Source organism: Rhamphochromis longiceps, linkage group LG23 (genome assembly GCF_057381845.1).
Source record: "Rhamphochromis longiceps isolate RC_006_pf linkage group LG23, R_longiceps_female_GT1.1, whole genome shotgun sequence".
In the NCBI taxonomy this organism is placed as follows: Eukaryota; Metazoa; Chordata; class Actinopteri; order Cichliformes; family Cichlidae; genus Rhamphochromis; species Rhamphochromis longiceps.
The window spans coordinates 67,660-84,478 of NC_140578.1; the positions used below are offsets into that span (position 1 = coordinate 67,660).

The 16,819-nt window shown below is 44.1% G+C and overlaps 1 protein-coding gene across 4 annotated transcripts; it reads right to left on the reverse strand.

The window, feature by feature from the left end:
- Positions 1-17: 17 nt before the first annotated feature.
- On the reverse strand, positions 18-16,800 carry plaat1 (phospholipase A and acyltransferase 1). Of its 4 annotated transcripts, none has more exons than XM_085399424.1 (5): positions 16,677-16,800; positions 5,175-5,224; positions 4,724-4,862; positions 1,796-2,064; positions 18-1,195 (listed from the first exon to the last, which is right to left on the reverse strand). In XM_085399424.1, the coding sequence occupies exons 2-5, from the start codon at positions 5,199-5,201 to the stop codon at positions 1,094-1,096; spliced, it is 537 nt and encodes a 178-aa protein (XP_085255550.1). In that variant the 5' UTR covers positions 5,202-5,224; positions 16,677-16,800; the 3' UTR covers positions 18-1,093. The 4 variants fall into 4 exon arrangements, with proteins under 4 accessions (XP_085255550.1, XP_085255551.1, XP_085255549.1 ...); XM_085399425.1 differs by lacking the exon at positions 16,677-16,800 and adding an exon at positions 16,199-16,325; XM_085399423.1 differs by lacking the exon at positions 16,677-16,800 and adding an exon at positions 6,230-8,155.
- Between the last annotated feature and the right edge of the window lie 19 nt (positions 16,801-16,819).

The following is a 16,819-nucleotide window of genomic DNA, read 5'->3' on the forward strand; positions in this document are numbered from 1 at the left end:
TATCTTAAATAAAATGCATTATTATTATTATTATTATTATTATTATTATTATTATTAATGCCGTTGCTGCTATAAATATATCCAGTTATATGGACAAGATTAGTACTAGACACACAAAAATAGCTCATGTTTATGAATTGCTATTGAGGGAGAAGGACTGTTCTTGTCATGCATACAGGCGATCGTGGCTCAAGAGTTGGGAGTTCGTCTTGTAATCAGAAGGTTGCCGGTTCGAGCCCCGACTCCGACAGTCTCGGTCGGTGTGTCCTTGGGCAAGACACTTCATCTGTTGCCCACTGGTGGTGGTCAAAGGGCGCCAGTGTCCGGCAGCCTCACCTCTGTCAGTGAGCCCCAGGGCAGCTGTGGCTACAATGTAGCTGCCATCACCTGTGGGTGGATGACTGGATGTAGTGTAAAGCACTTTGGGGTCCTTAGGGACTAAGTAAAGTGCTATACAAATACAGGCCATTTACCATGGCAGTCTGAGCAACGTAAAATAAGACTGTAATTAATTCATTCAACAACTCTCCATTACCCATTAATTGCTTTCATCTAATGGCATCACTCTTTACAGATCAAAAATTAATTAAGTGAAAATAACACACCATGCTTGGTTTGCTGAAATTACAGAAAACAGGGATCCACAGTATTTACTCTGGCCTATACTGGTGTCCGGCGTGCTTATAGTTTTTCAGTTACAAAGGTGATGATACATTTCTGTCCATCCATCTCTTTAGGAGCTAATCCCAGCTGCTATAGGGCAAGGAGCGGGGTACACCCTGGACAGGTCACCCATCTGTCGCAAAGAGACAGACAACTATTCACACCTACAGGCAATTTAGATTCACCAACCTAACCCCATCAAACTATGATTAATGCTCCATGGGTTAAAAAAAAATTTGGTCAAATAATTCACAACTCCTGCCTACAACAAAGACTGGATCAACAAACAACTGCGGCCATATTGTAATAGTATATGGGGTCTGTTAATAAACATAACATCATTTTTTAAATCTTTATCAATGTTTATTTTGTTATTTTTTATCACAGCCAAATGAATTTAGGGAAAACACTTTAGTGAAGACTACAGCTGTCAGAAAGGCCTGTTTCTGGACCGTGTGTTGATCAGTCCCAGGACAGAGAAGGCACTGGCTGCTGCCGTCACCAAACTGATGGCCCCAATGGCTCGTGAAGCCTGTGGAGACAAGAAGGAGGGGCAGGGCGTGGACTGCAAGTTAGAATAGGAGCAGCAGAGGCTGATTGATTTTATTGCATATTTACAATACAGCATGATTCCAAACTTAACAAGACTAACTCATTAGTCTGTAACTCAGATTTGTCTAACTTATAAGAGGAAGCAGGCAACAACACATTCATTTACAGTAAACCTTTTTTTCCCGTAAACTCTTTTGAGCTGATTATTTAATTCAAAGCTGATTTGTTGTGTAAAGATTAAGGCTTTGGCAGGATGTATTTGGCTCTTAAACATAGCTTTAAAGTAGATTTGGATGTCGTTGTTTTCAATACAGAACATGGTCATAATTAAAGCAATTATAAGATTATATGTGGGTGAAAAATAGAATTATAAATTATATTTTGGGACAAAGTATCATGTTTTCATTTTAGTGGTATAGTAGAGCCCTAGGATGGATAAATCCCTGATGTTAAGGTTCACTCTGATTTGCCACTTTGGTCAATGTTTTTAAATGTCTGACAATGTGAGACTATGACAGGGACAATGTTTTGGATTTATTAGTCGCTTTTAGTGACAGAAGCAGAACAAACAGTGAGAGACCTGCTCAGACACCCCCTCCCCGTAACGAAGAAGGGTAACGAAGTGCTCGCAGTTGCTCCCCAGCAAGTCATAAGAGACCTCCTGGCCAATGAGGACTTGTGCCCGCTGGATGATTTCACAGACAGGGAGGGGTGTGTGGTTGTGGTCATACTTGTTGTTGACACGGTAGGAATCACTTCCCACTACCTCCTTCAGTAGCTGCATGCGTACCACTGCCTTCCTGCTGAAGACAGACTTCACACTGGACATGGCGGCTGCCTGGCTCTCATCTGTGGGAAAGGAGGAGATGATTTAAATTGTCAAAGGGAAGAGAAGAAAGACTCTTCTGTAGGCTAAGGCTAATGACGCCAGACTTAAAGACCAGATATAAACACATTAGCACAATGAAGCTGGAGAATGAATGCTAACCTTTTTTCCACTCGATAAAAGTTAACGTGAGGGTTCCCGATGTTTAGAGACAAATGCAATCACAGGATGCTGTAAATGGACCAAACTTCAGTCAAGAGAACAACTGAGCTGTACGTTTTCATTTTTTTTTAAATCTCTCAGTCAGAACATACTCTATCATGTTTAGGTGGAAACTAGCGAGCTAACCTCCTGCTAACTTCAAACTCAGTTAAATTTCATAACTTCAGTTTTCATGGATGCCTGGATGTTAAACTGAATTGTTACACCTGGTAAAGCAGCAACGCTGATCATTTTATTAAGATGAAAGAATTTAGACAGTTTGTAACGCTCAGTTATACCGCAGTGTTCATTTGACTTTGGGACCTGAAGCGGAGTTTGGACCCAGAAACAGCTAATGCCATCAGACTAAAAGACCGGATAGAAATGGGGACGTTTTCAAGTATGAAACAGGGGGAGGGGATGCCAACATCTGCAGATAACAGGGGCCACACGCTTGTCAAAAAAGGGTAAAAACAAGTTTTGGTTAAAAGGGGGTGAAAATTGTGATATGTTATCCCAGCCCGTTTCACAGTGAATGCAGTTCACTATGAAAAAGGACATTTTTACAGGACTCTGGGTGTATTTGTGAAAAAGTAAGAACATCCTCTCTCTTTCCCTGGAAAATGCACATAATCATCAAAAAGTGTGAGCACCTCTATAAAGTTTCTGCAGTTTGCTGGCCTGGAGCATTCAGACGTGTGTAAACACGATCCTACAATATTCCCAGGAGTGCACATCATAGCCCCACGATGACCCAAGAGCTACATCTCAGACTAAAGGCTTCAGTTGGCATGTTGAATGTTAAAATTCATGACAGCTAGAAAAATACTGAACCAGTATGAATAGTTTGCCAAGATAAAGCCTCTTTTCTCTAAAAATGAGCACGACAGGAGAGTTTAGGTTTGCAAAGCTGCATCTGGAACAATGGCCCTCACTTACTAACAATGCATACACAAAAATGTGTGCATGATTTATGGATACAAACATTTCATGCACAAATCAGTGATTTATCAGTATTTTCATACCTGAATTTGTTTACATGTTACATGTTACTAGTCACTGCACAGTGGCGTCAGAGTGGGTATTTCAGTTTAACAGGTCAACGAAGTTGTATTGTATTAATTTTTAACCTCCTTTCACTCTTCCTTCAATTATTTGATAAACGACGTCTCAGGAGTTATGAAGTGCCCAGACCTTAGTGAAATAAACAAAGCTAAAATTAATTTGAATTCAAATCAATTCAATTCAATAAAACTTTATTGATCCTGAAGGTTGACCCCAAAAGAAATTGGGTTAAGGCTGCCGACCTTTGCCAGCGCCATCTTACCCTCCGACCATACATACATTAGACAAACATCACATGGGGAAGACAGGTCAGAGAGGTATAACAATGGAAAATGCACAACATGAGGAAAGACAAGGAGAAAAAATAACTCCCCCCAGACTGAGCTCCAACAGGAAGATCAGTTTGAGAACAGAAAAAAACACCTCAGCACATAAATCATCACATCTCACAACATAAAGACATGAGCTTCGAAGGCGTTTGGAGGGGGTGGGGGGTGAGTGTAGGTCTGTGTCAGTGTACATGCGTGTGTGTGCGTTTTCCATGTTCAACCGAGAGAAAGTGTCCCTTCACCCGGTTATGCAAAAGTCAACAATCTTCGATCAGCGCGGATGGCCTTGAAGGAAGGTTGTTGTTCCAGTCAGCTTCAACCTTGGCAGGCCTTCAGCTGGTGCCAGTGGGATGGCCGTATGAGTGAAGATGGTGAATGTTTAGGTTTAGTGAGAACAACTGCATCCAATTTTACAATTGGTCTAATGTCCGTCACTGGTCACCAATTCTCTCAATTCCCGTTGTTCTTCTCCAAGATCGTATCCATATTGAGTTCAAAACACAGTCTGAGTACTCACAGCCCTGCCCATCGTCTATCATGCCGGCCAGCCTTGTGGGATTTTGAACAGCTGTAGCCGCTTCTTGTACTTCAATAAGCCAGGTCTGAGCCAGCTCCAATCAGCCAGAACTCTGTTATCGTGGTTCCGAATTGGTAGATGTCGTTCATTGTCCTCCATCGAGAGTGTCGCCAGACAAACGATGCAACCGACCATCGAGTATCCGGCAGCAAATGTCTCCGCAGGACAATCGGGCTCTCCCAAGCCCAGGAAGGTGTCAATTCTGCTACGGGACCAGTTGATCAAATCCATAATTCTTTCGGTTTTAGAGAAGAAGACTGAGAAACTCTTTGAGGGTTAGAAAGCGAGACTATACAAAAGACATGAGAAGCCAAGCAGGAAAGATAAGGGAGAGGGAGAAGAATGCGACCGCCTCCGTCAAGAGCCAAGAGAGAACTATTCTCTAATTTAATTAAGCATCAGGATGTAGTTTGTAATGTGAGCCTTTTAACCTCAGTCTAAAACATGACAGGTTTATGTCAGATTTGTGAGGATAGCCGCAAGTTTTACGTTAGAAACTCTTTTACTGACCAACAGGAGTTAAGTTGATGATGTAACCATCTCCCAGGTAGAGAGCCCAATGCTGATAGGCTGGTCTGAAAATCTCAATGAGGTCACCAGGCTGGGGGTCACCGGAGAGGGCAGGAAGGTCCAGCTCATTAGAGGCCATCTACACAGAGAGCCACAGAGAGACATACATGCTTAAAAGGACATTTAAATAACAAAAATAACAGAAATATTTAGTTGATAGAATATTTGTCATTTTAGAAAATGTGAAATCTGTAACACACTTGCAAAATGTGAAGCCTTTCTCACTAGATTTGAGAAATCTTATCGCTGCTACATGCTTACAGATTATATAATTATTATTGATAAGGAAAACTGCTGCTAGAGTGACCGCTCACTCATATGTGTATCCCTCTCTGCTGTCATTCAATCCCCAAAACACACATGGCTAATGCACATTATCCAGCAAACTTACATTAGAGTTTTGTAGTTGTTTATCCATCCCACATCATGCTTCCACAAATTCTAAGAAGAGAGGAAGAACAGAGAGAAAATCCTTTCAATTCAGCTGATAAATACAAACTGCTTTTGCACCAATAGATGGAGAAATTCCACTTTCCTTTCCTAGTCTGATAAGATTCGAAAGGGAAAATAACAAAATTCCCAGAGCAAGAAAATGCTAGCTAAAACACAATGTAAAGGTCACCCATACATACACGCACGCACAATACACACCAGCTCGCACAGACAATACGCACATGAGCTCTTGTTTCACCTGTGCTGCCACAATAGCAGCAGCACAAAAGGGAAGCTGACAGAAAATAGTTTGAGCACAGGTTATTTCACACAGGAAAAAAATATTTCACCTGTCATTTCATGTCTTTAATTCCCTCTCTCTCTTATTTTTCTTTCCTGGACGATAATGATTACAGTGTGAATATTTCCCAAGGTCAGAGTTTAATGTTGAATAAAATTTCACTTGGATGGCATGAAATCAATATCTGCCTGGGAGAGCAGCTGCTATATCCATCTCATTATTAATGTATGTATGTATTAAGACACGTTGAAAATAAGTGTCCATACATTATTCACCAAATCAAAACCGCATCAGCATCTGAGAGCTGCCACAAATACAGAAACATACATGTATAAAGTCATGTGACAGAAGTATATTGTAATAACTAAATCGAGGTTACAGACCAAATAGGCAACACTGAGCAAACATTTTAAAGAGAAAAGGCCTCCAAGAGTAGTACTTACTCAAACACCAGCAGCTTTTTCTTCCTCACCATTTTAATTCCCCATCATAAATTCACACAAAACCATAAAGAAATTCAAGAGAAGAGAAAAAAAGAGGTTCGAACACGAGTTCCTGAGAGGATGAGCAGATTTTGAATATCTCAAAACAAAACGAGAGGCTGGAGGTCCTGGTGGAGGTATTTCACTGTCCGCTGTGCTGACTGATAGCAGTTTGTCCCAGCTGTCAAAGTGACACACACATATAAACACGCACACACAGGCATTTCCTACCTGCTTTTGTCCCATTCAGAAGGAGCTGTTTGCAGATATATAGCTGGTTTCAGATTAACTCTGTCTGATCACTGTTCCTGGAAACTGACAGATGCACAAAATATCTTACATCGTGGAGTTTAGGTACAACACCTGGTGGACTGGTGTCAGAATAACAACCTGTCTCTAAATGTTCAGAAGACTTAAGAGATGGTTGTTAACTTCAGGAAGAGCTCAATGGCCCACACCCCACTGCACATCAACGGATCTGCCGTTGAGATGGTCATCAGTGTCAAGTTCCTGGGTGTGCACATATCAGCTGACCTCTCCTGGAACCTGAACACAACCACCATCATGAGGAAAGCCCAACAACGTCTTCACTTTCTTAGAATCAGAATCAGAATACTTTATTAATCCCGAAGGAAATTAGGGTTACAGCAAGCAGCACGCTAATGGCGCATGCGCACTTACAAAGGAACCTTCTGACCAACTTTACACAAACATCACATTGGGGAAACATGTCAGAGAGGTAGGCTGATAGGAAAAAAACAACGAAAATACATAACATGAGGTAAGAGGAGGAGAAAAAAAAACTCCACTCAGACTGAGCTCCTAGTGGGAGAACAGTTTGATAACAGAAAAAACACCTCAGCACAAAAGCACATGACTATCAATACACCATAGAAACACAAGACAAACAACGGGGCGGGTAAAGGGTGAGAGAGAGCCGGTGTAGACAGCGCATCCGGTCCTGCAGCATGTCTGCGCTGGTCCAGTCGACTGCCATCTTCCTCGGCACAAGCATCGAAGGCGTTTGGAAAGGGAGGGGGGATCAGTGTGTGCATATCAGTGTATGTGTGTGTGTGTCCAGAGTTCAGCTGAGACAGTGTCCTTCATCCTGCCAGGCTAAGTAAACAGTCTTCCAGCCAACCCAGGTGGCCTTACATGGAATGGGGGGAACAGTCTAAACACAGTCGTTATCATTAAGAAACTGAAGAAGGCCAGTCTCCCTCCTCTTATCCTCACATTATTTTACCGGGGAACCATTGAGAGCGTCCTCTGCTGCTACATCATTATCTGGTACGGGAACTGCACCCTCGCTGAAAAGAAGTCTCCGCAGCGGATCGTGAGGACAGCAAAGAGGATCATTGGAGGCCCTCTCACATCCATCTCCCAACTCTGTGACAGACACATCATTCGACATGCGAACAGCATAGTGAAGGACACTTTCCACCCCTCACATGCACTATTCTCCCTCCTTCCATCTGGCAGACGGTTTCGCAGCATTAAAACTGTAACGACCAGACACTGCAAGAGCTTCTTCCCCCAAGCAGGCAGGGCCCTCAACTCACTACCACAAAAGGACTGATATAAACATACACCTCTACAAACACCTTGCAATAATCATCAAAAGACTCAAAAACAACAAATACTACCACAAATCCACTACAAACTGGTCCTGGGAACACTATGCTTTGCACACTCAGTCACAGAGTTCTGAACACACACCGAAATTATATTATATTTGCACATTTTGCACGTCTTTGTCTTGTCTCGTTAATATCCTGACAATAACTTGAAACTGGTATTCAATACCTACTGCACATTCCACTTTGTATTGTCTCTGTCCTGTCTTTGTTTATCTTTGTTTATCGTACAGTTAATATTTTATAGTTACCATTATAGTATTGTATAGAATTGTATAGTTAGTAATTACACTCAACAAAAATATAAACGCAACACCTTTGTTACTGCTCCCATTCCCCATGGGATGGACGTAGAGACCTAAAATTCATTCCAGATACACAATATAACCATCCCTCCCAAACAGTGGTCACAAATCAGTCCAAATGTGTGGTAGTGGGCACATCTGCCATATTGAGATAATCCATCCCACCTCACAGGTGTGCCACATCAGGATGCTGATCTGACATCATGAGTAGTGCACAGGTGTACCTCAGACTGCCCACAACAAAAGGCCACCCTGGAATGTGCAGTTTTTTGCGCTATTGGGGGTCTGGGGACCCAGAACCTTCCCAAATCAAAAACCCTGGATTAACGGAGATGTTCGCGCGGCACGGAGCACCGCCTTTGCCTCCGCGAACACATCGGACTACAAACACGCACATTACCAACTCCGGAAGACGATCAAAGCAGCCAAACGTGAGTACAGGGACAGGGTGGAGCAACAGTTTGACAACCCTCGGAGTATGTGGCAGGGCTAAACACGATCACAGACTTTAGAGGGAAAACCAGCACACCGCAGACCACGGCTTCTCTGTGTGAGGATCTAAACGTATTCTACGCTAGATTCGACACAGCGAACACCATGAGACCGGACAGTGTGCGCACCGCGGATGACGTCAGTGCGCACACTGTGTCTGAGGAGGATGTGCGGAGGTGCTTCAGGAAGGTGAACACACGCAAAGCTACTGGTCCGGACGGGATTCCCGGCCGCGTCCTCAAGTCATGCGCGGCTCAGCTAGCTGGAGTGTTCACGCACATCTTCAACCTTTCCCTCTCTCTGTCTGTAGTCCCAGCCTGCTTCAAAATGGCCACCATCGTCCCTGTACCCAAATCCTCCACCATCTCCTCATTGAACGACTGGCGACCTGTAGCCCTGACCCCCATCGTAAGCAAATGCTTCGAGAAGCTGGTCAGGGACTTCATCTGCTCTGCACTGCCCGACTCACTGGACCCTCTACAGTTCGCATACCGCCACAACAGGTCCACTGATGATGCCATAGCCCTGACACTACACACTGCCCTGTCACACCTGGAGAAGAGAGACACGTATGTGAGAATGCTGTTTGTAGATTACAGCTCAGCATTCAATACCATCGTTCCCTCGAAGCTGGACAGGAAACTGCAGGATCTAGGACTGAGCAGCTCCCTCTGCAGCTGGATCCTTAGCTTCCTGTCTGACAGACGCCAGGTGGTCAGACTGGGCAGCATCACCTCATCCCCCATCACACTGAACACTGGTGCTCCACAGGGGTGTGTACTGAGCCCTCTCCTGTACTCACTCTACACCTACGACTGCACAGCCACTAACAGCTCCAACATCATTGTGAAGTTTGCGGACGACACTACAGTGGTGGGTCTTATCACCAACGGTGATGAGACGGCTTACAGGGAGGAGGTCAGCGCCCTGACCCACTGGTGTCAAGACAACCATCTCACCCTCAACGTCGCAAAGACAAAGGAGTTGATAGTGGACTTCCGGAGGTGCAGAGAAGTACACACCCCCATCACCATCAACGGCGCTGCTGTGGAGAGAGTGAGCAGCTTCCGGTTCCTTGGCGTACATCTGGCTGAGGATCTTACGTGGTCAGTACACACAAACAAAACAGTGAAGAAGGCGCAGCAGCGCCTCTTCTTTCTCAGGAGACTGAAAAGATTCGGCATGAGCCCCCGCATCCTCAGGACCTTCTATCACTGTGCCATTGAGAGCATCCTCACTGGATGCATCACCACCTGGTATGGCAACAGCACCGCCTACAACTGCAAAGCTCTCCAGCGAGTAGTGCGGTGCTCTGAACGGATAATTGGAGGTGAGCTTCCCTCCCTCCAAGACATCTACAGGAAGCGGTGCCTGAGGAAAGCGGGGAGGATCATCAAGGACTCCAGTCACCCCAGCCATAAACTGTTCAGACTACTTCCATCAGGAAGGAGGTTCTGCAGCATCCGGTCCCGTACCAGCAGACTGAGAGACAGCTTCTTCCATCAGGCCATCAGACTGCTGAACACGTCATAGACACCTCAGCTTCACTACTGGAACTTTAACATTATGCACTCCATACTGTACAGTAACGCCACTGTTTTGCACATGTCTCACTCTGTATATTTTATTTTATATATTTTATTTATTGTTTACTCTATTTAATTTGTAAAATATGTGTGTACACACACACACACACGTAGAAAAATATTTAGTATACACATCCAGAAATGCATATACTATTATATATTGTACATATATTTATTCGTTTCAGATGTAGCCATTCTTGTATTTTGCTTGTTTACATTATTGTATTTTGCACAACTCTGTTGCTTGTGAAGCTCGCACACAAGAATTTCACTCACATGTGCTGTACCAATGTACCTGCACATGTGATGTGACAATAAAAGTGATTTGATTTGATTTGAACCGATCAGTATCTGGTGTGACCACCATTTGCCTCATGCAGTGCAACACATCGTCGCATGGAGTCTATCAGATTGTCAATTGTGGCCTGTGGAATGTTGGTCCACTCCACTTCAATGGCTGTGCGAGGTTGTTGGATATTCGTGGGAACTGGTACACGCTGTCGTATACGCCGGTCAAGCACATCCCGAACATGCTCAATGGGTGACATGTCCGGTGAGTATGCTGGCCATGCAAGAACTGGGACATTCTCAGCTGCCATCTGCCCTGAACAATGTGAACCATGATTCATCCATGAAGCGCACACCTCTCCAACGTGCCAGACGCCATCGAATGTGAGCATTTGCCCACACAAGTCTGTTACAGCGACGAGCTGGAGTCAGGTCAAGACCCCGATGAGGACGACGGGCATGCAGTTGAGCGTCCCTGAGACGGTTTCTGACAGTTTGTGCAGAAATTGTTTGGTTGTGCAAACCAATTGTTCCAGCAGCTGTCTGGGTGGCTGGTCTCAGACGATCTTGGAGGTGAACCTGCTGGATGTGGAGGTCCTGGGCTGGTGTGGTTACACGAGGTCTGCGGTTGTGAGGCCGGTTGGATGTGCTGCCATATTCTCTGAAACGCCTATGGAGACGGCTTATGGTTGAGAAATTAACATTCAATGCACGGGCGACAGATCTGGTTGACATTCCTGCTGTCAGCATGCCAATTGCATGCGTCCTCATTGCTTGTGGCATCTGTGGCATTTGCTGTGAGACAAAACTGCACATTCCAGGGTGGCCTTTTGTTGTGGGCAGTCTGAGGTACACCTGTGCACTACTCATGATGTCAGATCAGCATCCTGATGTGGCACACCTGTGAGGTGGGATGGATTATCTCAATATAGCAGATGTGCCCACTACCACACATTTGGACTGATTTGTGACCACTGTTTGGGAGGGATGGTTATATTGTGTATCTGGAATGAATTTTAGGTCTCTACGTCCATCCCATGGGGAATGGGAGCAGTAACAAAGGTGTTGCGTTTATATTTTTGTTCAGTGTAGTACCTTTTTATCCCTTAATTTTATTATTTATTTGTAATTCCTAGTTTTATATCTCTTGGAGATATATCCTTTATATATGTATAAATGCACCATGGGGGGCTTAGGGTGAAACAGCATTGCGGTACACTGTATACTGTGTATACTACTGTATTGACAATAAAGCTCTTGAATCTTTACTTTAGTAACCAAACTGCTGCTGGGATTACCAGTTTGGCTGTATACAGTACTGTAAAAAAAGTCGTTAACTCTTACTTTTGTAAATCGTAAATTAACTGTGATTAACGACTTTTTTGTGTGTTTCTTTGGAAAGCTGAATTTAATGTCACTATTCACACTCAGGCCTGATTACTGGCAGATATAATGAATCAAAAAATCAATAAAACAGATCCTGTCTGACAAAGTGAAGCTGGCAAGAAGACCTCAAAAATCAGCACATCATGCCACGGTCTAAAGAAACTCAACAGATGAGAAACAAAGTCATTGACATCTATCAGTCTGGAAGGGTTAGGGTCATTTCTAAAGCTTTTCTAAAGACTCCAGTGAACAACAGTGAGAAAACCTGGGATAGTGACGAACCTTCCCGACCAAAATTGCAAGAGGACAGTAACGACTTATTCAAAAGGTCACAAAAGAACCCAGAACATCTAAAGACCTGCAGGCCTCACTTGCCCTAGTTAAGGTCAGATTTCATGATTCAACAATAAGAAAGAGACTGGAAAAATGGCATCCATGAGAGAGCTCTAAAGAGGAAACCACTGCTGACCAAAAGGAACATAAAGGCTTGACTGCCAAAATTTGCCAAAAAAACATCTTGACGATCCTCAAGACTTTTAGGAAACTATTCTGTGGATTGATGAGACAAAAGCTGAAGCTTTTCCATAAAGGAACATCATACTAACAATCAAACATGGTGGTGGTAGTGTGATGGTCTGGTGGTGCTTTACTGCTTCAGGACTTGGACAACTTCCAGTAAGTGATGAAACCATGAATTCTGCTTTCTACCAGAAAATACAGACAAAGTATGTCCGCCCCGTTCGTTCCCTGAATTTGGCTGATTTAAAAATGTTCTGCAAAGAAGGTAGGCAAAAATTTCTCCACACTGATGTGAAAGACTCATTGCCAATTACCAAAATGATTGCTTGATTATAGGTCTTGCTGCCAAGACTGGCACAACCAGTTATTAGGTTTCAAATGACCTTTTTCACATAGAGCCAAGCGTGGATAGCTTTTTTCCCCACTCTTGATCATGATCTAAAAAGTGCATTTTGTATTTACTCTGGTTATCTTTGTCTAATGCTAAAATTTGTTTGATGATCTGAAAAAGATCTGAAAGTGTGACAAATAAACACACACAGAAGAAAAAGAAAACAGAAAGGGCAAATACTTGTTCACAGCACTGTATGTATTCTAAAAATGGTGTGTAACCTCTATCAAACTGGGATAGGGCACAAACATCAACCTGGGTTGAGTTGCTGTCTTATTTTCATTTTTCAAAGGTTTTTACCTTTGGTTTCGTTTTAAATTTGATTTTAGTTTAATTTGGTTTTAATAACAGGTTTACCGGGTTTAGTACTTATTTTTTTCAGTTTCACTGGGTGTTTTTTTTTTGTTTGTTTTACTTTCACTTCACTTTCACTAAATGCTTAGACGTTTTTTGCAGAAACATGTGCAGAGAGTCTGTTTTTTAAATCGTATATCCTGGACAGGCGTTTACAGTAAAGGAGAGCTCCGGGTCGGACACATTCTTTGCTCATTGTTTGGCTGTTTCCGGACAACCGTTTCGTCACTTATCTCCGCCCCCTGTCCTGAGACTGGAGCTGACGCTGGCGGGGGCTGCGTCAAATGGAAGAACAGGAAGACTAGACACTTAAAGTTTGAAAATAAAAGAACGGTCAGGACAATTGGCCGCTAAAGCGGTTTCAAAGAGAAAAAATATATAGAGTCGATATTGTTTCTCAAGGGTGACACGTTTAAGTTCTAAAAACAATGGTGTTATATTCTGGTCTCATTCACGACAGACTCCAGAATATCTATTTCCTACCCAACGGGGTAGTAAGTTTTATTAACAAGTCATGCGACTCAGATTGGTCCTCTGCCATGTACAATAGCAACATACAGCCTAACTATCCTTACTTGTGTGACACTCTAAAACGTCCGTGCAGCAACACAATCTATTGTGGAACAAAACATCTCGCAAACAATAATTCACATTATTACATCCCTTCTCTTTTTTTTTTCTTTTGGAAAACACAGAAGTCCTTTTGTTTTGATTTGTCCTTCTTCTCACTGAGGGTGAAAACAATATGAAACACTCAAAGAATACAAAAGCATTCCACTTATTCAAACATGTACATTTCTGTAAGCTGTAGTGAACCTCAATATCCACAGAATACACAACTCTTCCCCTCAAACAATAAACAATAAATCCTCATTATGCAACATAGTCTTTGTACCTAAGTGGTGGAACCACTTTGCGGCCTGACCTTGTCCTGACACCCCCTGTTACCTCGTCAGTCTTGATCTGCCGCTCACGAGTGTCTGAGGGAGCTGTCACTGACCTGGTCAGTGCCCCGGTGTCCGTTATGGCATTTTCCTGATCCACCACGCCTGCATGTCTCAGGTGCCTCCGATTCCTCCTCAGGACACTTCCAGAGTCCAACTGAACCTCATAGGACCTCGGGTCGACAGTCCCAATCACCACTCCCCTGCTCCAAGTGGAATGGCGGTCAAAAGGCTGAACTCTGACACTGTCCCCTAGCTTCAAAGAGTCCATGTCTCGTGCTGATCGGTCATAGCACAGTTTTTGGCGCTTCTGTTTCCTCTCCAACTCCCGCCGGGCTGGAATGACTTTTGGCCTTAGCAGGCTCGTCCTGGTTGGCAAAAGCGTCTGTGTCCTCCTGCTGAGCAGCCTCTGAGCTGGGCTGGTCTCCAGGCCTTGTGATGGTGTATTGCGATGGTCCAGAATCGCAAGATACGGGTCTTGCCCTGCCAGTTTTGCCTTTAGCAGCAGCCTCTTTGCTGTCTTTACTGCTGATTCTGCCTTCCCGTTACTCTGAGGGTAACCTGGCGAAGATGTTTTATGCTGGAAACCCCACAGTCGACTAAATCTCAGAAACTCACCGGACGTATACTGTGGTCCATTATCTGAAACAACAATGTCCGGGATGCCCTGTCTGGCAAAGTGAGCCTTCAGCTTTCTAATCACTGTGGTGGACTTAGTGTCCGGGAGATAGTCAATTTCCCAGAAGTTTGAATAGTAGTCCACTGTGATAAGGTAGTCCTTGTTGTCAAACATAAACAGGTCCGAGCCCACCTTAGCCCATGGTCTAGTCGGGATCTCATGTGGGACCAAGGTCTCTTTCTGCTGTCTGTAGTCAACTGACCTGCAGATGTCACACTTAGTCACATAAGTCTTAATTTGTTCGTTCATGCCTGGCCAATATACACACTCTCTGGCTCTCCTTAGACAACCTTCTACACCTAGGTGTGTCGAGTGTAGTCTAGTTATGATCTCCTGTCTCATGGTAGTCGGGACAACAACACGTTCACCTCTAAACACAAGTCCATCCTGACTACTCAGTTCATCCTGGAATGAGAAGTATGGTCTGATGTCACCGTCAGTGTCTCTTTTGTCTGTCGGCCAACCTCTGTGAATTGTATCTATGAGGATCTGTAGTGCTTTGTCGTCTTGTGTAGCAGTCCTTATGCTGTTTAGTCTGTCAGGTGAGATGGGTGCATGAGTGACCATGTTAATGCTCTCTATTTCCTCCTCTATGGAGCCCTGTGGTGAGCACTCTGGAAGATATGCCCTGCTCAACGTGTCTGCTAATAACATGTCTTTGCCTGGCACATACACCACATCTATGTCATATTTCTGAATGCGCATAAGCATCCTTTGCAACCGTTTGGGTGCGCTCAACAGTGGTTTTCTTACAATGGTCTCTAAGGGTTTGTGATCACTGTGTACCACCACTTTACGACCATATGTGTACTGATGGAACTTCTCCATGCTGAAAACTACAGCCAAAAGCTCCTTTTTTAACGGCTTTATCATTGCAATAGGGACACGCCGTTTTGGTAACTGCACCGGTTTCACAGTTTCATCCACCTCGAGCCTTAACTCTCCCTCCAAACAGCCATCTCCCGTGAAGACATCGGCATACTCTGTTTTAATCTGATCCATGTTCCACTCATTGGCTGTTGGGTGCTCTGAAGTAACGATGCTGTCCAGTTTCAAGATGTTTTCATAGTGTACTTTTATGAGTTTCATCGCTTCGCTGGCTCTCTTGCCCAGCAGTGGTACTTTACAGTCTTTGTCAACCACTTGAAACTCCAACCGATACAGTTTCTGATTTCTCGGGTTACGTAGCTTAACTTTGCATTTTCCCAACGGCTTTACCTTACTTTTGTTGTACATCATCAACACTGTCTGTGTGTCCTCCAACTGTGTGTTCGGGCTTAGCATGTGGATTGGCATTACATTACAACTGGCGCCACAGTCAATCTGAAAATTTACAATCTCTTTGCCCATCAGCATGCCTGCAAAGAGTTGAGTGCCTCTCACTTTGTCAGTGTTCTTTGTAGTTGAAGCATGTGTGTCTGCCTCTGTAACACAGAGAACGTCCTCATACTCATCACTCTCACATGCTGTCACGTTGTGTACATTCGTCCTTCTCTTCTGCTCTGAACGTGCCATGCATTTAACTGCAAAGTGGTTTTCTCTGCCACACTTTTTACATTTCTTCCTGTATGCTGGACATTTTTCTTTCTTTTTTTCATGTGTTCTGCCACAAAACTTACAGTCCACTGCGTCGCCGATCCGTTTCTGGCGCGCAGCTCCACGCACAGCATGCACCTCCTCCACTGCAACTCCCGAAATTGTTTTGCTGTTTTCCCGCGACAGCTCCGCGGCTCTGCAGTGCTGTATGCATGCATCCAGTGTCATATTTTTCTCACGCAGCAGTCTCTCCCTCAAACTCGGGTTGTGAAGTCCACATACAATCCTGTCACGAATCAGTGAGTCCCTTATTACTCCAAAATTGCACGTTTTTGTCAGCAGCTTTAACTCCGTCACATAGCTGTCGATTGTCTCACTGGCGCCTTGGTTTCTCGTGAAGAACCGATAACGCTCCACAGTTTCATTAACTACAGGATTGCAATGATTGTCAAACTTCTCAATAATGTCCTTAACTGTCCACCGATCTCTCGCTGTGTCGCCCATTAGCGTGTCTAGCAGCTCCCTGCCGCTCTCACCAACGAGATAACTGAACAAGCTTACTTTTTTCTGTTCGCCGTCTGAGTCCATGGTCAGCTCCACATAGAGCATAAACTCGTCCCTCCAGGTCTTCCATGTCCGTGATAGGTTACTGGAGTCCAATACCAGCGTCGGCGGCGATTTAAGGCCCTCCATGCCTCGCGGCG

Bases quoted from the DNA above. Each gene is read 5' to 3' on its own strand.
- plaat1 (XM_085399424.1), bottom strand. From the start codon at position 5,201: ATGGATAAACAACTACAAAACTCTAAT. The intron at 2,065-4,723 runs GTCAGTAAAAGA...CCTTTCCCACAG, and splicing joins CATCAACTTAACTCCTGTTG to ATGAGAGCCAGGCAGCCGCC. The intron at 1,196-1,795 runs GTCTCTCACTGT...TTGTCTCCACAG, and splicing joins GGGAGGGGGTGTCTGAGCAG to GCTTCACGAGCCATTGGGGC.